This window comes from Anser anser, assembly GCF_964211835.1.
Source record: "Anser anser genome assembly, chromosome: 2".
NCBI lineage: Eukaryota > Metazoa > Chordata > Aves > Anseriformes > Anatidae > Anser > Anser anser.
The window spans coordinates 143,596,373-143,621,220 of record NC_139721.1 but is presented as its reverse complement, the minus strand read 5'-3'; the positions used below and the strand labels follow the sequence as shown (position 1 = coordinate 143,621,220).

Here is a 24,848-nt window from a genome sequence, read left to right as displayed (position 1 = left end):
TTACATTCACTTCTGCCAAAGCACTGGCTTAATTTTCTTTGTGTGTCTTAATAAGCCACCTCTGTGAGAAGGATTCTTACTTGAAATCATTGTATGTCTCTAAGCTCAGGAGAAATTCAGGCACTGTTGAGTGGTATGCCGAGACAAACATTCAGAGGTGGTGTCGGGCTCAGCTGCAAAATGAGCCTACTCTTCATCTTCTCTAGCATCACAGTCACGAACTAGCATGAAAACAGCATTTACACAATGAATTAAAATGCAAATCTACATTTTATTCTATGAAATTGAGACAAATGGTACACACTTGAAGCTTGCCAGAGTAGCAATTACAAACATTAATATAGTTTTAGATGACGAGTTAAGTCAAACAAGAGGGCAGAATAGAAACACCATACACTGGAGCCTGTGAAATAATACAGGGAAAAAAAAAAAAAAGCAACTCTTGCCCTAGTAAAGTAAGCTTAAAATACAAATTAGTGATAACTCTGTTGCAAAGGCCTAGATCTGCCTTGTGCAGATGTGCACAACCAGGGAAGCTTCCAGCGACAGGGTGTATGTACAATGCAGGGAAGCAGCCTGCCAGCATAGGAGAGCTGAGGGCTTCTCCAAGTATGTGGGAGAGGACTTTGCACTGCCACAGCCTGATGGGATGTGGCATCATCCAGGAGGGAGACCCGCAACAAGAGGCCAAACAGCTCCACCAGCCTAGGACAGAACTGCGCAACTGGTGTAAAGATGTACTTATGCTAGATCTGATTGAGATTGCATCCTGCAAAATCAAATCACTTTGAAGGTTTGCCTTGTGCAATCATTTCCTTTGTCAGCAATCAGTAAAAGGCTGCAAAAAAAAAACTGTGGACAAATGGTTTAGGCATTGAAATTTAACCCTGTGGAATCACTACAGTGTAGCACCTTTGTCAGGAGACTGAAGCCTCTTTGCTCTCTCCACACAGAACACATACATTAGCACTGTGTGTTGTGGGTGTGCTCCCAAACACAAGACGCAGCTACGGGCACACAGCTAAATGCCTACCTGCCTCCCATGTGGCCTGCAACTGCATTCAGCCCTCTACAGGATTTCTGTTCTATTAGGGAAAATAAGGGCTTCAGATCCTTCAATACTCTCCGGAAGCCCTTGCAGTACATTTTCTCTCAGAGATCGTACAACATTTGATTTTTAAATATCCATAATGCATTTTGCAAATAATGCAAAATCTATTGAGTATTACAATGATTTTCTTAATAGACCTAAAGTTTTTCCACCAGTGTTGTAACATCAATAATGACAAAATACAAAAACCAAAAAGGAAAAGGCACGTGGTTAGTCAATTCTAAGACTTCTCACTCTGGTGTAGGCTAAGGCAAGAACCCAGATGGTGTGGTTTTATACATCAGCATTCATGAGCCCAACATTTTCCATCTCAGCTGTGTGCCATACAGCCAGCTACTGGGCATCCCCTGCTTCTCAGACAAGTCTGAGAGCACCGAGTACCTCAGACCAGCGGCATAGCCCTCTGTAGAACTAAACCTTAGCACAAGATAGCCCATCAATGTTTTTGCGAACTGTTGAAAAATATGCTGACAAGAAGAAAATAGTCATTTGGAATTTGGCAGGGAAAACCCACTCTAAATCATTTCCAACTGCAGTAAGTCTCTGCTCCCTTTTTTACAAGTAATAGAAGAGACTATCCCTGTTTTATAAACTCATTCAGTTAATATGTTTAAGAAAGTAGACAAGTTTCTCCTGCAGGGGTTTTCAAGTATTGTATTCCCTTGTAGCTGCCAGCATTTCAACATCCCATTCCAGAAACGCTGCATATTGCTCTTTGGGAAAAAAAGAAAAAAAAAATAGAAACTGCTGCATACTAAGAAGAGAGAAATGGTTAGAAGAACAAAAAATAGTAAGTGACAATTTCCTATTACTTGATGAATACTAAAGGGTTGTATGATGCTCCCTGCTGCTACAGTACACCAGAAGAGTAAGAAAAATATAAGTCTTTTCACTCTTCATAAGAGGGCACAAATATTTCCTGGATGTTCTACATCTAACAGTTCATACCTCCAATAACCTCCAAGTCGATGTGATCTGTAAGTTTAAGTTCCAAGCGTGTTTCTACTCAATTCTGCAGCAGTTTCATCACTTGAAGAATAAGTACTGAGCCGTCTTAGTGCACCAAATCAGTGGGACTCAAGTATCGTCAGGTTTCCTCTGAATGAGCTCAAAGCTTTGCTAACAGTATTCCCGCAGCCAAGCATTTCTCCTCTCTTCCTGAGTTGCCCAAGCACTGCTGATCCAAATGGGGCAGAACCTCACAGGGTCCTTCTCTCCCTTTGTACCCATGGAAGCTCTGAGTTCACTCTGTCCCTTCCAAGAGGAACGACGACGCATACACCAAACAATGTATTGTTCCACCCCTCCACGTAATCTTGCCTTAATTAGGAGGACTTCTGCAGTAGGTGTACTATCTAGCATGGCAGGACCACCACACTATTATAGCATGCAGAATAGAGCCCTTTTATCGTCATCAGACTTGATTACCTCTTTATTTAGCAGCTATTAGCATGTTTGGGGATGCAAAATCGTATCACTTCACTTTCTGAAAGGTAATGGTAGGAAATATCTCAGTGCAGAATGGATTCCATAATTAGAAAAGACACAAGGGACAACTTTTTCCTCCTGCTCTTAAGCTTGGGAAGCTCTAAACAATATGCAAAGGCAAAAGGGGGAAAAAATCGATAAAGTACTGAGAAGGATAAAATTTGAATGAGATAATAACAAACCTTTCTTGTGGAAGGAAGAGGAAATGACTGACTCTAAAAAGGCTTTGTGATAAATCAACACCCCTGCATGAAATTCCATTGATATATGCTGCAGTATGTGGTAGTAAAGTTAGAGAAAAAAAAACAAATAGGAACAAAAACTTAGCAATAATTTTATAAGAAACAAAATACAGCTTGCTGGAAGTGCTGAGCTCTTTCAGTGGTTCAAACAGTAGAAGGAGATTTCAGAATCTAACAAGAGTTTCAACAGCTGTATTTGTATTACAGTCATAAAAGCATAAATGTGAAATACAGCTCTAATAAAAAATTGAAGTTTATAAAACTGGCTGGTAATTTTCCACCCGTTCCAGAAGTATCTCAGAATATCCAGGGGAATAATACCTGGAAGAGAAACATATTGTTTGTGCATTAGACTACAAAGCATGTTCTGTGCTAAGTAATGAAACTATTCATATTCCTATCGATCAGGAAAAAATCCTAGCATTAAACATTGGTCAACAAACTCTACAGTTATTCTCCTAGAGTGCTGTAAGTCTGCTTTTCAACTTACATTATCATTTATAATTGGAAGTTAGGTTTTCAAAAAAAACGTTGGCTTCTTTTGGGGCAGCGGCAAATTTTTAAGAGAGGTTCAGCAGCCATAAGCATCATCTTTACTGGGAAACGCAGATATTAACTTCTATTGAAATTAGGTTCTTTAATAAAAAGGCATGAGTTTACACTGAATCATAGGCTGCCAGAGAAAAATAGCCTACTGCTGTTTGTGAAACACAAACACACACCCCAAAGCTAATGTGAAGGCTACATCACTGCAAGAGACATTGATTCTGGAACAACAAAAAAATGATCACAGTGACCTTCCGTCTCTAGTGTCAGCTCAATGATGGAGATTATCCAATAGGTTTTCACTAGAGTAGAACTCTATGGTGCCATTATTGTCCTGCTGTCATTCAGTTGGTTTTCCACAATGGACCAACTGCATGCTTCCAATATGCAAGCATCATCAAAGCTGCATTTAGTCCTTGTTTTCCAGGTTAAGAGTATCTGAAAATTATTATCATGCTATTCTAAAAACATACATCACAGTACATTCTTGGTTTTGCAGGCATGGTAAGATATCATCTCTGAATCCTGGAAGTTTTAACTATAAGGAGAGAGGAACGCACTTCTATGTAGCGCATGCCTAAAATGTATTCACGTAAAAATTCCTGATCTTTTCACATTAAAGAAGGATCCATTTACCTTAAAGATTTTCATTTTCTGAATTATTTCTGCATAATAGAACTTTTTAAATTCTTTTAAAAACTCATTAGTTCTCCAATAGTAAAGCTAACTTTTCAATACACTGTTATCATATTCAGTCTGCAAACGGCCTGGAATAACAGTCTCCGAAACAAGCCCAGACCTGGAGTCTAGTATAGCAGCTGTGCCTTGAACAGTAGAAACACCACCAGGCAGTAGCACAAAGAGGCAAGCAGGAGATGCTTGAAGGGGCCCTTCTTTGTTACATCTCAGCCTACATAAGTAGGCTTGTTTCATTTACAGAAAAATAAAATAGATGGAACAGGAAAACATTAATTATATCCAGAGAAGTGTAAACAAAAGTCTTCTTTCCTTTCAAAGTATTGGTATTTGTAGCTGCAGAATAAAGTTTCTTTATGATTTTGCTTTTGCCCATTTGACAGCCAGTGGCTTTTCCTTGTGGAGACACACTGGGCTTCATTTTGCATGACTGTCTGTAGCTGCTATTAGCTAAAGAACTCTGTTGCTATAATTAAAATTGATGATGCAGATTTTCAGAGCCTGTAGAGGGAGTGCATGAGTACAACATCCTTTTGATGTGTCGATGGAGTGAAGGACTGGTAAATGGATATCTAGAATCTAGGAGGGCATTTACCTCCTTATTACAATTTAGGATGGTGACATTTTGACTGTAAGCTATTTAATAGTGTTTCTGTATTCATTAAGGGCAAAGTTCAACTTGGTGCAGACAGCTGGTGCATGGTCCTTTTATATAACACTTAAGCCTCATGATGAGGCTGGGGGAGGAAGGGCAGCTGTGGGCAGAGCAACTGCACCCTCTGTTTATCAGAGGAAGTTTCAAAGGAGCCTCTGAATACACTAGTTCTGACAGGCGCTTAAGGAAGTCAAGGACGTAACCAAAGATTCCCCAATACCTGAGAAATCCACAGATAAGTTACCAAGATAAACTAAGCTTGCTATAGACATTCATAACTATGAGTGGCTGTGCTGAAGCCTCAGGGTTCACCTAGGTAGTGTAGGACTACCTTCTCATCTCAGTTTCCTGCAACAGCCTGATTATTTGGGCTTTATTTACAAACCAAGACATTTATTCCCCAAAACAATCAGAAAATAGAAAGTGTTCAAAAGTATATATCTAAAATTTGTGGTTACCACTGGAGCATTTAACCAAATGTTACACTGATTAAAAACAAAATTCATGTAGAAGTTCAGTATTTTAAATTCTCGCTTTGTATTGCTACTACAAAGAACATCTAAAAGTATGAATTTTTTTAGATTTCATTTTCCCTTTCCCTACCTTACTATTTCCTCTGGAAAGCAATTGTTAATAGTGTTGATATACTCCTGAAGAAGTGACCCGGGTTCTGCTTTTATTTCTTGAACCTTTTTAAGTCCACCAGTTGTTACAAAGAGACGACGTGCTTTACTGTCATGTGGTAACACCTACACACAGAAAAGTACATAAAAAGAATATATTATTCTAAAGGAACCTCTGTGCTACTGGGCTCAAATATTGCTTATCTGTTTTTAATTCAGAGGACAGCTAAAGTGGAACACATCAGAGGTATATCTGTAATGACTACTGTATTTTAACACACAGGTATACAGCAAAAATAATAAACCAGCCCTTTATTGTTATAATGTAATTTAACATGTACTTTAATACATAACATATATAAAAATTCTGATTTGAACATTTATTGCTCCATAAGTAATATTTCTTGAATTATCCCTACAGAGACAATATGATTGTGGAGATTAAACAGATAATAAAAACAGAATACTAACATGGAATAACAACAGCATCTGTTCCACTTAAACCAAGTTATTCAGGTCTTTTATGTCAATTCCCACAGTTTAATTGTAGAGCAGAATTTTATATCATCATAATGATCTAGTATAGATTATTGCGTGAAAACAATACTGAGAATTGTTGCAAGTGAACAATGCAGCCTTGAAGCATTACATGCTACTATTAAATTCCTGGATATTAAAATCCTACAACACACTGTGTAGCCATGGAAGCCTTTTACACACATACACACACAAAGCAAAAATGTTAAGTTTCTGCAGCCAAAGGGGATGAGAAGCAGAAACGATCAGACAATACATTCTGCACTCCCTGAGTGATGCCAATATGCAGTTTTTTCCAGAGGACGAAAGGGAGAGAGGTGGGGGCTGGGCCAGGCAATGGAGAATGACAGCATGTAGTCCATAGGCCCACAGGGCTTCAATAATATTAAAAAAAAAAAAAAAAAAAAGATAATGCAAGATGTCAGCTGCATCTACAACAAAAACAGATGGGTTTAAAGCCAACCCTGAGAGCTACATACTATAGGGCTATGGGGGCAAAAGCATTTTGTAAGCCTTCACCCTGGTTGGACAAATCGAGCCATAAATTTGACTGTGTGTCAGTGTAAAACAAGAGCCTTGAAGGAGGAAGGGATTACCTAAAAGGATGGAGGAAAAGAAGGATGAAATTTCCGTCACGCATATGGGCAAACAGCCTTCATTTCTCTGGTCCCTCTGGGCTGCGCAAAATCAACAGACAGGTAAGGAAAAACAAGGAGAGCACAGAGACTTCTCTCTACTATGTTCCAGAGAAGTGTCGGGAACAACTGTGGTCGTTTCATTCTGGGAACTAAACAGACAGCTGTTTCCACATACCTCCCACAAGAACTGCCAAGGAGGAACTAGCAAGGAGACAGGATATGGCCCTTTCCCTGCCTTCTTCCTCCACACTGTGACTCCCAGGCTGGATAGACAGCAGAAAAGTTTCTTGGAAGAGGCTCTAAAGACAGACAACACCTCTGAGACAGTCTCTCCCCACCCCGAGTCCAAACTGAGACAGCACAGAATTGTTAAGACCCTGGAAAGGGCAATGCTAAAACGAGACAGTCCAGCAGTGAAAACACGTAGCATCCCACCCTGAAGCGCAGCTCAGAAATAAGGCTTTTACTGAGCTATAAATAAGCCAACAAAACTAATACACCTCAGGTTTAAAAATAGGAAATTCCTAAGTTACGCTACAGGACTGAAAAAAAAACCACCTTTTAGTGCAAAGAACTTCATTTTAAATGTATACTTCAGAATAACAAATGCCGGACAAGTAGATTTTAATACAACGTAGAAGAAGAAAAATTAAACAAAATATCAGCTGATATAAAGGGTATAAAGTCACTTCAACAGCAAACAACACTCAAATGTATATACACTGGGTAACCAATTACTACACACTCAACTCTTTAATAGTTCTAGTTAGCACACAAAAGCCAAAGGCACTGCATTCTGAGCAAATCTCCAATCTGCACTACAAACAGCAGTACTTCCAGATCTGTGATAAGAAGAATTGATTACCAATCAAGAGTTTTACTCAGCCATTTCCAGAAAGCACACCTCACCAAGAGAATCTGGTACCCCTGCAAATAGATCGCACTGCATATACTGCATTATACTCCAAGTAGATTAAACTGCACAGAAGAAAAGTCAATAGTTAAGCAGGATTCCCAATTGCTAGTAAGCATAACTAGAAGTCTCCTGTTTAGTTAGGAATTACTTAAATAATTTGAAATATTTTGATTAAACAGTATTGCTCTTTACATTCTGTGCTCAAATCAATAATGTAATGAACAATAAACAGTTAAAATTTTGACAGAAATAAGAAAAGATGTAGAATTTTTTAAGCTTTCTTAATTGAGACTGAAAATTAATAAGGACAGAAACGATGAAGCCTTTGCACTTTAGGTTACTGTAAAACATCCAACTTAAGCAACTCCTGTCCTGTACAGACAGCTTGCACTTTGTCTAAAACAGATATAACTGGGATTTATGTGATGCATTGGCTCAGTGAAAGTATTTGCACATGAGTTAGTATTTCACTTAATCTCAAGAGGCAAAGAAGAAAAGAACCACCTTGCTTATAAGCAATTGTTTTCTCACTGTCTTAGGATGAATTATAGCAGGTTCCAGATAAAACAGTATCCAGTTTCATCAGACAACAAAGCAGGACACTTCAAACTGCTTCTGCGAGGGATGCTTGAGGATCCTGAGAAAACTAAGACTTTTACAGATGCCCCATCTTTGGAACGATAGCTTTCTTGCTAAATGGAAAACAATGCATTAGTTATCAAGCAGAGCCTTTTCTTACCTTGCTAAACTGCCCAACAATGTGTTTCATAATATTGGGAGGGGCATCATGCAGCAATGGTTCAAGTGCTGGAAGATATGTGCATTTCTGAAGTATGTTCTTTAATGCTCTTTTAGTCTATTGAAATGCAAAATAAAATTACTATAGTAAGACATCAATGAAAACAACAAGAATTCATGATACATATCCCTGAAGTCTGACCAAAAAAGCAAATTGATTCTTTATTAGAGTGACCCGATGGACATCATACTTTTTATTCAGAAAATACTCTTACAGAACTCTAATCAATTTTCTACTTAGATTTATTAAACCCCAAACCTACAGTGCATCATATTCTTATTATGCTATCTACAGTCAAAGTAATGGCAATTTTACTTTGGCTACAACAGAACCAGGCATAGACCCTTTAAGTAAATGGAAGTACTGTAATATAATAAGAAAGCTAAATCAAAACACAGTTTAAAAGATTGTATTTTAGAAGTGACTTATTAGGAGAATCTGCTGGTGTGGGATAGCAAGGTGCACTACCATCCAGGCAGAAAGGGAAAGAGAGACAGTAGAACAGTTGTATGTCAGTGCCTGGTTTCTGAAAAGAGACTCAGTGCTGGCTACGAGAAGCAGTAATGACCTCATTGCAGTAATGACCTCACTGTATGTACAGCTAATTTGGCCTTGATATTTTTGTGAGCACTGAAAATTACAATGCAAAATTGTCTTCTTATTTTATAGATCTGGAATTCATTATACTTTGGTGGACTGTAACGAGGCACAGTACAACCTGGGAGACCATATCCTGTCATATAATACTATTCAGTGAGTTCATTTAGTGTCGCTCAAAACTACATTTTACCTAAGTCCAGCCCTATTAGCTGCCACGGAGGAAAGGTCCTACATTACAGCATTTATGGGTGTACACAGCTCTAATCTAAAGTAGGAACAAAATGAGGGACTATACTGCTCTGGCTGTATTAAATGATTTGGCAGGCACCATATGCACACCCATTAAGACCAAGCAGTCCTAAAAAATGCCACATAGCCTTCAGACACCCTCCACACGGGAAATCCACAACTCATTGAATATCAATAAAAGCATTCACCATTTAACAGTTTTTAAGCCCTTATACTTGTTGGTTACAATAAATGTGTCATACTGCAGATACTGTGAATATACTTGCTTTCACTTGAAGATCTTCTGAACTGTGTGTGTCCATATACATAGAAAGCAGCGTGGGTAGGACGTTTGCTACTGCAACAGCACGTGCATGCTCAGGAGTATGTCTTCCAACCTGTCCCAAGGCCCAAGCAGCTGCTGCCTTAATATGATCTTCTTGTTCTTCTACCAAGCAGGTACACAGTGGTGGTATTCCCTGTAGCATTAACCAAAAGCACAACCTTTACAAATCTACACCAAGAAAGGACAACTAAACTGGTAGATTGTTAGAAAATGTTTCTGTTTACACTGTTCTTCTAAAGTAAGCTATAAGAGAACACTTGCTAGTGTTGTCATATTTTGCCATCATCATGACTAGCAAGAATTTTGAAGAAATCTTTACAAATCTAGTTAAACAAAAGGAAACAGATTCAATATTCTAAGTCAGTTGGAGCTAACACACAAACTTTAAGGGATAAAAGGAATACATCACATAATTCAGGCTGTACTAACAGTAAAGGTTTCATTTTGTCAGACTGAAAATAAAAGAGCTGTAGTGCTTATGAATCTATGACAGCAGTTTAAGAGCAGAACGGCTCAATCATTCAGTCTTTTAACTTTCTTTTAGTCACAGCACTACATTTCACCTCATAAACCTCTTCTTGAGTTCAGTAGTTCATGTTTGATGCATCTGATAACTTCCAGAAAGGCTTCAACTCTTGACATGAAGACATCAAGAAATGGAGAATACTTCGCTCGCATCCAGCTGTTACTGAAGTTCTTCTGGTTCAGGGTCACAATCTTTATCCTTTCTCCACAGGATTATGGAGCTACTCAGTAGCCAGTATTTTATGTCCAGGATAGTTCAACAGGTATCATTTCATACTATTTTAGGTGAGGCAAGGCTACTAATCCCTAACTAGATCTTTTTTCCCATTCCCTAGATCATTTTTATTCTTTCCTGTACTCCCTTCATTTTTTTTTCCAAGATCCTTCTCAAATACAGACAACAGGACTATATGCGCTAGGACTAGTGGAAAAAAATGTTAATCTGCAATGTTTTATCTTCCACTCTTTATTACTGCAAAGGACTGAAGTGCCTTTTTTTTTTGACACAGCACTGCAGAAGACCACAATGAAGTGTTTGTCCAGTAACACACAACGTCACTTTTAAAAATTCATCCTTTCCAGGAGACAATAGAGCAGTATGGAACTATAACTTTATGTCACGACATCTTAGATGTGTTATTTTCAAATGGTCCCAGTTTACCAAGCCCTGCCCTCAGCACTATGCACTATGCACTGAGTTTTTGATAAAACTCAGTTTCCCCAAAGCAATTTTTATTTTTTAATGGGCTTTGGGTTTATTCAGGTTTCTTTTGGGGATCATTCATTAAAATATTTCATAAGTTTGTGAAGATTCCTACAAAACCTCTCACTGCGTTCCCATTCAGTTATAGTAGCAATCAAATCATTACTACGCTTCAAAAATTTATCACTTAGGTGCTTCCTCGTGAACTCAAACCTGCATTTGTCACACTTAACTTCAAGCACTTAACAGCAGAAGCATATTTGCTCTAGGTATGACTGACAAGGGTGAGACATGGGCACATACACAGAAGATGGGCCTCCAGAGATGACAAGCCAGAACCATTTGTCTCTTCAGTTTTCAAATGCAAAGGAGAATTTTTTGATCACACCTACCTTCTCTGTGCACTTATTGACGTTATGTTGTAGCAATTTCCATTTTCTAACTTGCATTCCTACTGGAAGACATTTCTGTTCCTCAGTTTTTATTGCTTAGCTGTCTCCATTCATACAGATAATTTTAAATCACAGAATCATAGAATGATTTGGGTTGGAAGGGACTTTAAAGATCATCTAAGTCCAACCCCCCTGCCATGGGCAGGGACACCTCCCACCAGACCAGGCTGCCCAAAGCCCCATCCAGCCTGGCCTTGAGCACCTCCAGGGATGGGGCATCCACAGCTTCTTGGGGCAACCTGTTCCAGTGCTTCACCAACCTCTGAGTAAAGAATTTCTTCCTAATGTCTAATCTAAATCTCCCCTCTTTTAGTTTAAAATGCTCATCCTATCACTACTTCCCCATCTTTTCCGTAGGTCCCCTTTAAGTACTGGAAGGCTGTTATATCGGAGCCTTTTCTTCTCCGGGCTGAACAGCCCCAGCTCTCTCAGCCTGTCTTCGTAGGAGAGGTGCTCCAGCCCTCTGATCGTCCTCATGGCCCTCCTCTGGACCTGCTCTAACAGGTCCATGCCTTCCTCATGCTGGGATCTCCAGAGCTGAACACAGAACTCAAGGTGGGGTCTCACAAGAGTAGAGCAGAGGAGAAGAATCACCTTCCTCAGCCTGCTGCTGTGAAAATGGGCCAACAATACTCAGTGAAATTAACCCCTTCTTCCTAATGTCATTAGTTAGCATTATTCACATCAGAATATTACCTCGGACACTAATTTCAGCTATTGCAGATATTGCAAATGACCCTTCTGCATCTCCCTTCTATCTCACTGCTCAGCAAAATTTATTTAAATCTGAAAATGAATAGCTTATCTCATTTGAAATACCACTTGCACAGCTGAATCAAACCATTCTACATTTCAGAAACTGAGGTGTCTGCAAGTCCGCAGATTTCTGTTGCAAGACTACTCTAGCAGTACTAGCATAGTCATGCTAGTGCAATAAAGAATGTGCCATAAAACATTCTTGTTTCAAAAAGGGTTTTGATGTAGCCACAAATATTCATTTTAAGAGGAAACAGACCATAGAAATTCACTGACTTATTTTTTTTGTACTCGTTCAATTGCAACACAGAAAAATCCTGTAGTGGAATACACTATATGTGACACTATACAGACTAATCCAAGACATTTCATAAAAGGTTCAACTTCATAAGGACCAACTTTGATCAGGTTACCACAATTTCAGACATTGCAAGCCACAATATTACAAGACAGTACATTAATCAACAGCAAGTATATAATTGTCACAAAACACGTGCTCTGCCTATGTTAATTTGTATCTCTTACTCAGAATACCACTGAAGAATTATAGAAAGAAGGCAAAGTGATAGCTAACCTTGGAGACAATCACTGCCATTGACAGGTTCTCGGAATGAGCTGCTACATAACCAAGCATCATGATGCCAGGCAGTCTGACAGTCCCTCTGCAGCTGCCAATACAATCAATCACAGCAGCAACTCCACCTGCATTTACTATAAACTGTGAAAGCTGCAAAGATAAACGGAACAGATTAGATACTGTGAAGTATCAACAGGCATAAAGCACCACATTATAAAAGTCTTTACATGTATTGCTCCTGACTTACAAAATAAAGCTGGAATAAGACTGACATATCATGCTGACTTGTCGAGCACTGAGTGAAGCATGAAGTTCTCAAGAATTAAACTGTTTTGCTACCCTGATTTTGATTGACTTTACTGTAAGGAAATCAGGATTCTGAATTCTTGATGCTGTATAGCAAGGGATGACATATTCTCAGCTCCATTATTATACACCAAAGATTCATCCAAGTGACAACCTAATACACGAATGACCTTAAGACACACCTACTCCAAGCCAACAAATTTCTGTGCAAGAACAGAGGGGAAATCCCACTCTTCCTCTCACTTGCACTTTATAGATAACCTCTGCAGCATAAGAGCCCTTGTGGATTCCCCAGCTTGGGCACAAAGCCAAAGACAACTGTCACGGCTGCACAAAACCAACTTGGACTACACCATTCTGCCATGTTATGGTACTCTAAAGAATGTGTCCAGGGAGCACCCTTAATGGGTGATGGAGTTTGCTCCTGAATGCCAAACTATATAGCCTTGCTTTTAAATGAAAATCATGTGCACGGTCTGTGATGCTTGCAGTGGATATTAAGCTATGAAACAAATTTCTTTCCAAGTGGTATCACTTCTCACATCACTTGAGGGACAGCAGTAGAGTATATATGGTATCAACAGTGCACAGAAATTAACAATTTCATACTATAGTTATTTCCTTCTACATTGTTGGTTATATCACATTTTTTTCCAAAGATTCCAAAGCAAAAGAAATACCTCCTCAGGAGTTGCATTTAAATGAACAAAAATTGGAGGTTATGTGGATTTCCAATCCAATTGGTTTCTATTAACACGAAATCCACTGTTACCTCTGAGCCTTTAAAAGGGGATTGTTTATTCATGAAACAACTACATGGAATTTAAAGCTATTACTTAGGAAAAACTGTTCACATGACTGCCAACTGAAGCCAGCAATGCCCAAGCCCTGTGTCTGGGCACAGCCACGTGCACTTAGATGCACAGAGCTGCTGCACAGATGCACTCCCTGGTGCTGTGATCCCCAGGCCCCACTTCAAGACCCCCATATCCTGGCCTTCACATGAATTTTACAGCCTATACAGATAGAAAGCAGAGATCCAAAAGCCACAATGTTTGCATGACAGACACAGCTGACAACTCTAGAAATAACGTTTGTCAGTCTATCTCTGCTGCAATGTGTTTTGCTTCAAGAGAGTTGCTCAGTGATACAGAGAGCTTTCTAAAGCTTTCTAAAGTTAAACGTCAGTTGCGACTTTCCACTGGGAGTCACTAAGATACCTCCTATGGCTCCTTTACAGTGCAGCTAGAACGGCCAAGCGGCCTTGGATGAAGGATCCTGTGCTAGCAGCTCTTCTACCTTAGCCTGGAGTCCTGTGAGTTTGGCCTCTAACTCCCAACTCCAGTGCCTGCCTTTGATAAAGATAATTTCTTCAATTCTCTGAGAAAGCAAAGTTACATCAGTCATGAGGTGCAGAGGGAAAGTAGGAAATGTAGGAAAACAAGACTGCAACCTTTAATAAACAACAGCTACAACACAAGCAGGCTGAAGAAACAGCAGCACAATATTCATGATAAAACAATTCTCAATTGTTAAGTTAGTATCATGATGGCTGTGTTCAGCACTAGCACACTCCACAAATACATTCCTTATATTTCATTCCACAGTCATATTTTGGAGCCTTTTAACTGATTCTATGATCTGACAAATGAATATAATTGTTTGTTTTTCCTATTCATTCTGCATTTGCTCTGCTAAACCTCCCCATCCTCCTGTATCTATTATTGGCAAAAAGAATGTAAATGGTGACACTCAGATCACAAACACAAGCTAGTATAAGCAATCATTATCAGTTTAATAATAAATACGGGAATTTTTGAACTTCATTGTTATTGGAAAAAATAATTAAAATGTGATACCAGCAACCCCAAAAGATTTTTTTAGAAGGACACACACCATCTATTATTGTTACAACATGTTCTTGTCATTCGTAAGCTGCTATCATGACTTCTCTGAGGCTTTACTCATGATATTTTTAATATCTAATGCTGACAGTACTGTCAGCCTAAAACTGCCTCTTTGTGCTGATATCTTAAGGAATGAAATAGTCAGGTATACTTTATGTGATTCCCAATTTTCTTAAGCCAATTCATATTCAATACACATCTCATAATATCAGCAAGCATTTCCATATTTTTCCAATGAATATGCCAAACAGCCATTTGCCCTCTCTTTCGAAAAGCAAATGACAGAATAATCCTGTATTTTATTTAAAGTGTAAAATCTAATGATATGACCTTGCATTTGCATTTTCAAGGTTTTACCTCAGGCGTATGCTTTGCTATCTCTCTAATTAAAGTTGCACCATTTTTCTTGACATATTCATCTGAGTCCTTCAGGCATGTGAGCACAACTGGGAAAATTTCTGCTTCAACCACCAACTCTGCAAGATCCACTGAATGCTTTGCTATTTGGCTTAGCGCTGACAGCACCTGACGCTAGTAAATAAAAATTGTTATAAAATCAATAGTATACAAACAGCCTGCAACACACACTCCTCCTGCACACAAAAATCTATTGCATCAAGGAAAACAAAGCAAGATAGGGAAAACAATTACAGCTATTTTACAATTCACTGAATCAATTCATGCACGAATATAATGGCAGAGAACATTTGCTGGTTCCTGAATAAAAGTTTCTTCTTTGTTTCATGTCATTCAAACTGCTATGCAATAAAAAAGAAAAAATATACACCATTTAAAACTATAATTTAAAAATCAGTGACATCTACAGAAAGTATTTTTATTTGTATAAGTTTGGTCTGTCAGACCTCAAATAATTTTTATCTATGTTTGAAGTACTGTTTTTAATGTTGTTTCTGTTAGAGTAAAACAGGAAAAATATATTAAGGAAATCTTTTTTCAGTTAAACTTGTGATGAAGTCTTCAACAAGAGCTATTCACATTGGATAGCACATTCTAAAATACAATAATGCATTCAATATTAACTGTTTTATGGTATAATCTTAAGCATGCAAAACCTTTTCTGTAACTGAACTGTGCATTAAAAGTATCTGTCAGACAATGTTAAACTAAAAGGACAGGGTGTCATACATCAGATTGCATTCTTCATATGATGATACATAATTTCCCCTCCCCCCAAAAAAATACCATTCACTTTAAAGATTTGTTTAGCTGATCCTCACTGAGCAGCAGTTTTTTTATCCAGTAGCTAGATCAGTGAACACGTTCAGAACTCCGTCACTATGTAGTTACATTTTAACACCCAAAACGACAGCTTTCTAAATAAATATGCACATCAGTGTCATTGATTCAATATCAAGTAATGACTGGTGAAATGGAGATTAAAAAAATAATTTTTAAATGTACCTTCAGTTTAGCATCAGGGTTCAGGATCATCTGAGCTAAGTGAGCGATAGCTCCTGCATCCACTACTGTCTGTGCTAACTCTGGAGAATGCTTTGAAATATCACTGAGAGTTGAAGCAGCAATCCTTTTCAAAGCAATTTCTGGCTCCTGGATACAGAGCACTAAAAGAGGAACAGCTCCTGCATCCACCACAGCTTGTGACAGTTCTGTAGGTCCAAGGAAAGTAATTAAGTGAGTATGGGTGACTGACCCTTGTGCAAGCCATTTTTCACCCTGACAGATACAGCAAAGGAAAAAGGGGAGGGTGTAGCTCACTGTCTCGACATCTGCATTTCAAATCAGCCCTCCTGGTTTCATAAACCATGTGGACCAATCCAAAACTGAAAAGAATGCAGGTCAATAGATGGACCCCCATTTACATGCACACATTTGAGGTAGATTAGGCTGAAATGGTTTGTTATTCTGTTTTCTTTTTCTTTTTTTTTCCTTTTTTTTTTTTTAAAGTAAGCAGATGTCAGCTGTTTAAACCCTGGCTATTCTACACTGATCAATAGGAAAGCATTTTATGCATGGCTAACAACAACACAGAAAGCCAAAGTACCAAAATTTTACCAACCACCTAATTAGGGAGCATTTTACCCTCTTTAAATGATAAGCAGATACTAGCATAGATCAAATGCCAAAACCAGAAATACAAAAAACATACACAGAAGATTTATCTTACATAAAAGACCGGAAAAACTGAACTCACCTATCAAAATTAGGCTTTGCTACCATACACAGGAAAATACAGAATTTATACTTCAATGACATGAAAATTTTATCACACACAATTAGATAAATTAGAAATATCATCAGTGGGATATTGTGTGTCTGAGATTAGTACAATATCCTTAACTAACTGCACCTTAAATAAAAAGACAAAAAAAAAAAGCTGAGCATATGATTAGCTGACATGAGCAAAAATTACACTATTAGAAATTCATTAGCTCTGTCCATATATGCAGCATTAATCACAGTCCTAAAATAAGAATTATTGGATACCACAAGCAAAATTTATAGTATAACAAAGCTGTGCTGTTTTAAAATAGTGTTGGAAAAGTAGTAAAAATCATGGGGAATTCAATAATCTATTAGGTCTTGGTTGAGTTTTGCTACACCTTATTATGCATATCCATTATTATCTTTAACATTTATCTTGACTTACAGTACCATGGCAACATATAGCTGTCGTATTTCAAGACTCTAACTTAGCTTTTGATTTATAGGCCATCCATAAAGAGATTTTCATACTAAGAAAAATATAGCATACTTCATTAAATATACATAGACTAATACAGTTTTTCATGAAATCTGTAAGTCACGTTATCATTAGGTTGTTAGCATCCAAATAATTTTTCTGACCAGATTTGTTTTCAATTAGTGAATTATAGTCACACACTCCAATACATGTGATCATTCAAATATTTACACTGTATGCTATTTTACATGATATAGAATTTTAAGCAAAGGATAAAAATATTACTTCAAAAATTATATGTAATGCAGTGATTTTTAAATAAACTAATACAAAAATTAACCATTCAAATGACTATTTGGCTGAAAGTGTGCAGTGTGTACCCTGCAAATAGACATCACACAATTTGAACAAAATCTTGCCAAATGGTCAATCTGCAATTTTACAGAACTGAAATGAAATGTACCTGAAGTACATATAAAAACAAACCAGAAAACAAGCTAAACAATGTAAGTGGTATAAAAAAGCTTCTCACTAAAAATAAATAAATAAATTCTTCAAATTCTTCCTTCTTTGATTTCTTCTGGACACTGACCAAGAGAAATACATCATGAACTACCGACCAAAGGTCTTGATTAATCTGACCATGCCTCAGTTACTGACCCAATGTCTCAGAAGCAACTTCAGAGCAACCATCTCATTTGTCTACACTCTGCTGAGAAGATACTAATATCATGAAAATAATGCCAAGAGGTACAGGATAGTACTAGAAGAAGGTGTTTCTTTGATGCCTTATGAGCTGAAATTATGAAGTTCAAGTAGGGAGGAAAAGAGCAATACTTTAAGGTCAAAGCAATGCCCAGGCATGTAAAAGTAGAAATAAAAGTTCTTTTAAAAGAGCAAACTAAATCTGATTCAATTTAGATCAGCTCTTGCTGTTAGAAGCCTGATATTTAAATACTGATGGTTACTGTTGGTCATGGTTAATTAAACGGTTGTTCTTCCACTGGTGTTTATAAGGTTCATGGCTAATAACTTACCACATGTAGGGCTGTACCATGTGTCAGAAGACAGTCAAGTAGTAAACAGACTGTCAGAAATCCAGGAATGCCGAGGCAAGGACAAAAGAAATTATGCATCCTCCCATCACTTCTCCCCCACAGTCTCTGCCCAAAACTACGATTCTAAGTAGTAATGATTGTATAATAATTGCAATTATTTCTCTCGAAACAAATCTTAATTAACCTTCCCACTTGGTAGAACAACTTTAATTCAGACTATGTATCTGTTATTATTTACAAAATTTTGCTATCTAATTACAGAACACAGAGAGATGTGAAAAGAAAAGAATGCTGAGAAAGAGTTAAAGGAGAAATACAGACACTTTTAAAAACAAGTATTCAGCCAAAGAAATTAAATGAGATGGAACAGAATCACCAAAAATACAAAAAGACTTTTCTTAACAATGTTCCAGGACACCATTACCAGATTACAGACAAGACCGAGAGTTGATAAGAAGGGAAAAGACATCAGAAAAAAAAAAAAAAAAGAAAAAAAGAAAGATTTATGAACATCATCTGAACCCACAGAAAGTGGACTCAAACCCAGAGCTTGAAACTGCAGTTTAGAGCATGGACCAAAAGACCCATCTAACTACATGGTGATAAAGTTGGACATCTCCCTACATGAGGGAAAGTAGGAACTGTGATTTCACATACACTCAGAGACAAGAGAATTTGGTCTGAAAACCCACCATAGATAAGCTGCTTCTGTCCAGAACTATGAGGAGAATTTTAGCAGAGGAAGATACGGCAGACAGGAAGACAGGCTGACATGGAGGTTATAAGGAAGACTTATACAGAAAGACATTGGAATTTAAGAAGTCACCATTTCACCTAAAAGTGGTACTAGGGTTGTACTGATTTGTCTTAATACAAAAGTGGTCAGCAGGGACTAAGAAATTAATTCAAAGTAAGTTGAGGCCTAGTCACGAGCTTATGTGATCAGGAAGAGCTGAAAGTGAATAAAGAGGAGTCAATAAGCTCCTGACTACATACCCTCTGAAATCAATGGAAAGTCTTACAGGATTGATCTGGGGAAAAAAAAAAAAAAATCCATACTCACATTAACAAGCTAGCAATAATAGTATGGATTAAAAAAAGATGAGGCAGAGAAATGAATATGAGGAAGTGAATATGCAAGGTAGTCCCCAGGGCAGGCAAACCAGCCAGGTACAAATGCCATATCCACATAGTGGAAGACAGCAGCAAAACCTTCTTTGCTTGGAAACAAAGGCATGTTTCAATGTAGAGCAGTGTTCTCAAACAGACCGTGTTGTGGTGGCACGTGTAGCCACGGGAAATAACGGGTTTTGACTAAAACAACCACTAATACTGCATTTTTCCGAAGACCATGTGATTGTGTGATGGCCACACAGGAAGAGTAAGTCCACAAGCAGCCAAAAGGCTGCACTTCAGGGTCACTGATTTATGCAGACCATTACAACCACAGCAGTGACGATTCCACTGAGAATGGTGGGAAAAATTCAAATCAGATGGATGGTGGTCACAAACTACAGGGCAAACCTAGATCCTGGAATATAAACAAAATTACTACCAAAGGCACATCACTGAAGATGCGAGCAACTTAGTAGCTGACCCTGCTTTAGGCAGCAAGCTTGACTAGAGCCTTCCCAAACGTCCCTTCCAAGCGAACTACCCTGCAATCCTGTGGGCACCACAGCACTTCAAAAAATGCATTTAACTCCTCTCTCAGCAATATGCTTGAGCATAAATAGCGTTGTTTGGTTTTGTTTTCCTATCAGTTTACCAAATGCTGCAGCAGGTAAGAGAACATTAATAAATTATGTTTCTTACACTTTTATGTCAGCAAAGCAAATAGAAAGTTAAGTGATACGCATTTCTCTCAAACAGAAGAATCTTGCATTTTCAATCTAACTGCATATGGTATAAGTAAAAATTTACAACATGCTTTTCATGGACTTGATAGTATTTTGATGGTATTTGAAACACTTCTCTTCTTTCCAAACACAAGTATACAGTAGAAATACCAACTGGCAAGATTAGAGCACAGCAAAAATAGAGCACACTGATCCCTATACCTTGGAGTAAAATCAGCATCGGAAATTCAGCTCAAGGGGATCTTCAAGAAAAAGCAGAACTGCAAGAGCCGTTGCTAAGTTTTGGAAACTGATCCAGCAGGATTTCTAGTGTCTTGGAATCTCATGAGATATCTGTCTTGACCTAAAATCTAACACGCCTTCTGGAGACATCTGTTTACAGAAGAACTGTATTTTAAGTGATAGATAGTAAGATAGAAAGGAACTTGCCAACCAGGAAGAAAATCACCATAGAAGAAAAGAGTACTGATTTCTCAAAATCTTTTCACGGGAACATACACTGCAGTTCCTAGAGAGCAGCTTTACCAGGTCATGGACTAGAATTTCTGATAAAAAACTGAGAATCCCTCCCACAGCAGAGCAGTTATCACCTAATGCTGAGAGCATTTGCTTGCACTCAGGGAGACAGAGGTTCACATCCTGCCTAAGACAGGTCAGGACTTTAATCCATCTCCCACATCCCAGACATATGCCCTAATCATGGAACTATTCTTTCTGAGGGGCAAATAAGCCTCCCTCCTCCACGGTCTTTTCAGGAGGTTAAACAAAAAAAAAAAAAAAAATGTCTTATCTTAATGTTATCCCCACGGGAATAGAAACGATTTATGAAACTGAAATACTACTTGTGGGTGGGGAAAACCATTTATCAGTCTGCTCTATTTTTAGAGTTTAAGCCGTAATATGTGTCCACAGTTAATGACAGAAAATCATAACTGCCAAACTTTATCAACATAAGCGTGTGAGTCTAATCCAGAGTTTCTTAACAGTAAACAGCAGATGTTGGTAAGACCAGGTCCATCTATCGTTGTATCCCATCTCCAACAATATTCTTTTGCAAAGGAATGCTTGTAGCAATATAAGAGCCATACCATGCACAGAATGATCTTAGAATCATAGAATCATTTAAGGTTGAAAAAGACCTCTAAGATCATCTAGTTCAACCTTTCACCTAACACTGACAAGTCAATAACTCCTCTACTTTCAGTAATCATTATTTTACAGACTTCTTGCAATTTTGTTATAGAGGAAGGTAAATCCCCCAGTTGGCTGCAGAGAATTTTTATTTTTTTTTAACTGATTATATCAAACAATCTGTCCTTGTCCTTATGCTTGAGGTTGGTAGCACTTGCAATTTCAACCTAATTTCTGAAAATGCTGTTCTTAATCCTGGCATAAATTGACATGGGACATACATTAATTCATTGTCAGTGAATAAGTAATTCATAACTATGGAATAAAAAAATGTATAAGAAGTTTGTTCTATTCAATGCCTCTACACCATCTCCATCTTTGCAGACAATGCCATCACAGAGTGAACGGGATCACCCTGAAGATCAGCCAGCATTCATGCAATGAACAGCACAAAGGGCAATTGAGGTGAGTCAATATTGATTTACTGACATAACAAAACTACAGAAATGTTTACGTTAAGAGTAACACAGACACACACTCCGACTACATACATTTATACAAAGGAACACTTCCAAATGACACTTAAGAAGATATGTTTCAGATGAAAGCAACACTTATTTTCAGGGATTCAGGCCCAATAACCAAAAGATAAAAGCTCCATAGCACACAGAGGTGCACCAAGAATGAATTTGTTCCCTGATAAAAAGCAGCCCATTTGCGAGATGCTGATAACTTTGGAGTCTGACCCAGAAAGTTAACCATCTCTCTAAATGGGAAGAGGAAATCTCCCCTACCTTCTGCAGTCCAGCACTCCACACCGATTAAAAAAGAAAAAAATTAAAAAAGAAAGAAAGAAAAGAATAACTTCCAAATTCAGTGTACGTACCTTTTAGAACCAAAACAACACATAAGTTAATGTTGTTATCCTACAATTATTTTAACTTTAAGCAATATGAACACAAGCCGTTTCTTCCATCCTTTCCATGCAGCAGTTTCTTCTCTCAGTTCTTTGATTCATAGTTCAAAACTTTTACTTGAACTATATAAATAGCTGGTAAAAGAATTATTGACCACGTGGATCAGCTTTTAAATAGGAACATGACACTGCCAGTGAGTTATATAACTGCTTGCAAGACAGCAGTGAACTGCTCAGTATCAGATTCCTAGGATCTATTCCTGACTCTCAAAGAAGAGTGTGGTCTACTGGCTAAGGATAATATATATAGTCACTGCAATGAATTTAGCACATTTATCCTGCAGGCAGTGCTGTCCGATGAATGAAACTTGGTTCTGCCTAGGCTTCTCCCTTCTATTATGTATATAAAATAAGAATTAATGGTGAGCAAAATAATCTTTGTTCCATAGTAACAGTTATATAATATGCATAAGTTTTGAAATTTCTTCACAAAGGAGAATAAAGCAGAACACTACTTTATGGTCACAAATCCAATCCATCTCTTCTCAGATCACCTCTCACGTACTGGGGCATTGTGGATGTCAGATATGCCAGCTTCCCACGTAAGGTAGCATTGACAGATTTTTAACGTTAGAGCAGGTCTTTATTCCAAATTTAAAATTTTATAACAGTAAAGAAGAAGCATCTTGTTCTAATTTATGAACATCACAATAATACAATTTATTACAACTCTCACATGAGATGAAAGATAACACACGTGTAACCTGTTACCTGAATTGTGTCGGGCAATATACCCGAGTGCCCAAGCTGCAGCTTCTTTGACTCCAGGGTCAAAATCTTCCAGGCAAATTGCAAGTGTTTCCAGTGCTCCACACTGAACTACTGCCTGAGCTAGCTGTGGAGAATGTTTACCAACTGCTCTTAGCACAAATGCAGCTGCTTTCTTGTAAAAACGCTATACAAATAAGAAAAAAAAAAAAAAGAAATGCTTTTAATAAAATTAAGTAGTTTATAGCATAACAGAGCACCTATGTGCATAAATTAGACTTTTTTAATTGCAGCAGTATCTCACACAGATCCAAATCAGGACCACCAGACATCATACAAACAATGAACATACAGTCCTTCTTTGAGTCAGCTTATGATCTAAAATTTGCAGTAAGTGTATAAACAAACAGAAAAAATGAGAGGGCTAAGAGGATATGGAGAAAAGATAATAGCCTAGATAAGTCTGTTTATTTAAGTGAGTAGTGAGTGATAAGACCTGCAAAAACAATAGCTCTTAACATATTTAGCCAGCTTATATAGGTTATGTAGGGCAAGCTTCTAAAATAATTCTACCCATCTGCAACATTCACAAGGCTTCACAATTCGTGATGTATATTGTACCCTCATAACATCGCTATGAAAAAAGATTGTTTACATTCACAAATGGGAAACAGACACAGAGAATAAGATCCAGCAAAAAGGTTTAGGACCCAAATCCCCAAATGCCTAAATACTGCCTCAATCCATAGCTAAGATCCCAAAAAGTCAGCCTAGCAGACACCTAGCCCTGGATGACTCAGTTTTGACCAGCAAGCTGCAGTTCTACCGCACGTGTCCAGAACTGACTCACTTTCAACAGGACTAAGCAGCTTGGTGACTCTGTAACGAGTTCAAGCAAAATCCAAGCAATTGTCTCAGTCCTTCTACCCATCTGCCTCAGTGCTGGAGCAGGTACTTGTTTTGAGCATCTTTATAATGTATGATGCTGCACACATCATGGGGTTCCATGTAAACTGCATATTCCCCCAGAAGTCATATTTCACAGTCTCCTTCCACAGTTTCATAGCTATCATCGGGATGTGGAAGCTGAAGGTTACATTTCTTCCCCTCCTTTCAGTTTGAAAATTCAGAGCCCAGTTAAATCACTCCTGCCAGAAACAACTGACTACTGAGGATAAGGAAAAGGCTGAGGTTCTTAATGCCTTCTTTACATCTGTCTTTACTAGTCAGACCACTTATCCTCGGGGTACTCATCCTCCCGACCTGGAAGTCTGGGATGGGGAGCAGAAGAAACCCCCCACAGTTCAGGCGGAGACCTGCTGCTCCACCTGGACTGTCACAAGTCCATGGAGCAAGATGGGATCCACCCAAGAGTGCTGAGGGAGTTGGCTGATGTGATTGCTGGGCCACTTTCCCTCATCTATTAGCTGTCATGGTCATCTGGAGAGATCCCTGATGACTGGAGACTTGCTAACGTGCCACCCATCTATAAGAAGCATCGTAAGGAGGACCTGGGGAGCTACAGGCCTGTCAGCCTGACCTCAGTGCCAGGAAAGGTGATGGAACAGCTCATCTTGAGTGCAATCACGCAATGTATGCAGGACCACCAGGGGATCAGGCCCAGTCAGCGTGGATTCATGAAAGGCAAGTCCTGCCTGACCAACCTCAACTGCTTCTATGACTGGGTGACCCGCCTGGTGGATGAGGGGAAGCCTGTTGACGTAGTCTACCTAGACTTCAGCAAGGCTTTTGACATGGTCTCCCACAGTATTCCCCTGGAGAAGCTGGCAGCCCATGGCTTGG

The 24,848-nt window shown here is 38.4% G+C and overlaps 1 protein-coding gene across 3 annotated transcripts in view; it reads right to left on the bottom strand.

The window, feature by feature from the left end:
• Nucleotides 1-251: 251 nt before the first annotated feature.
• The window catches only part of SPAG6 (sperm associated antigen 6), a 39,359-nt gene continuing 14,762 nt past the window's right edge, over nt 252-24,848 (bottom strand). For all 3 annotated transcript variants that reach the window (XM_083826212.1, XM_083826213.1, XM_083826214.1), the window contains exons 4-11: nt 23,049-23,232; nt 16,074-16,279; nt 15,009-15,182; nt 12,436-12,588; nt 9,367-9,558; nt 8,192-8,308; nt 5,342-5,487; nt 252-3,162 (exon numbers count right to left, since the gene is read on the bottom strand). In XM_083826212.1, the coding sequence (XP_083682338.1) occupies nt 3,096-3,162; nt 5,342-5,487; nt 8,192-8,308; nt 9,367-9,558; nt 12,436-12,588; nt 15,009-15,182; nt 16,074-16,279; nt 23,049-23,232 (1,239 nt within the window). In that variant the 3' untranslated portion in view covers nt 252-3,095. The remainder of the gene's footprint in view (nt 3,163-5,341; nt 5,488-8,191; nt 8,309-9,366; nt 9,559-12,435; nt 12,589-15,008; nt 15,183-16,073; nt 16,280-23,048; nt 23,233-24,848) is intronic.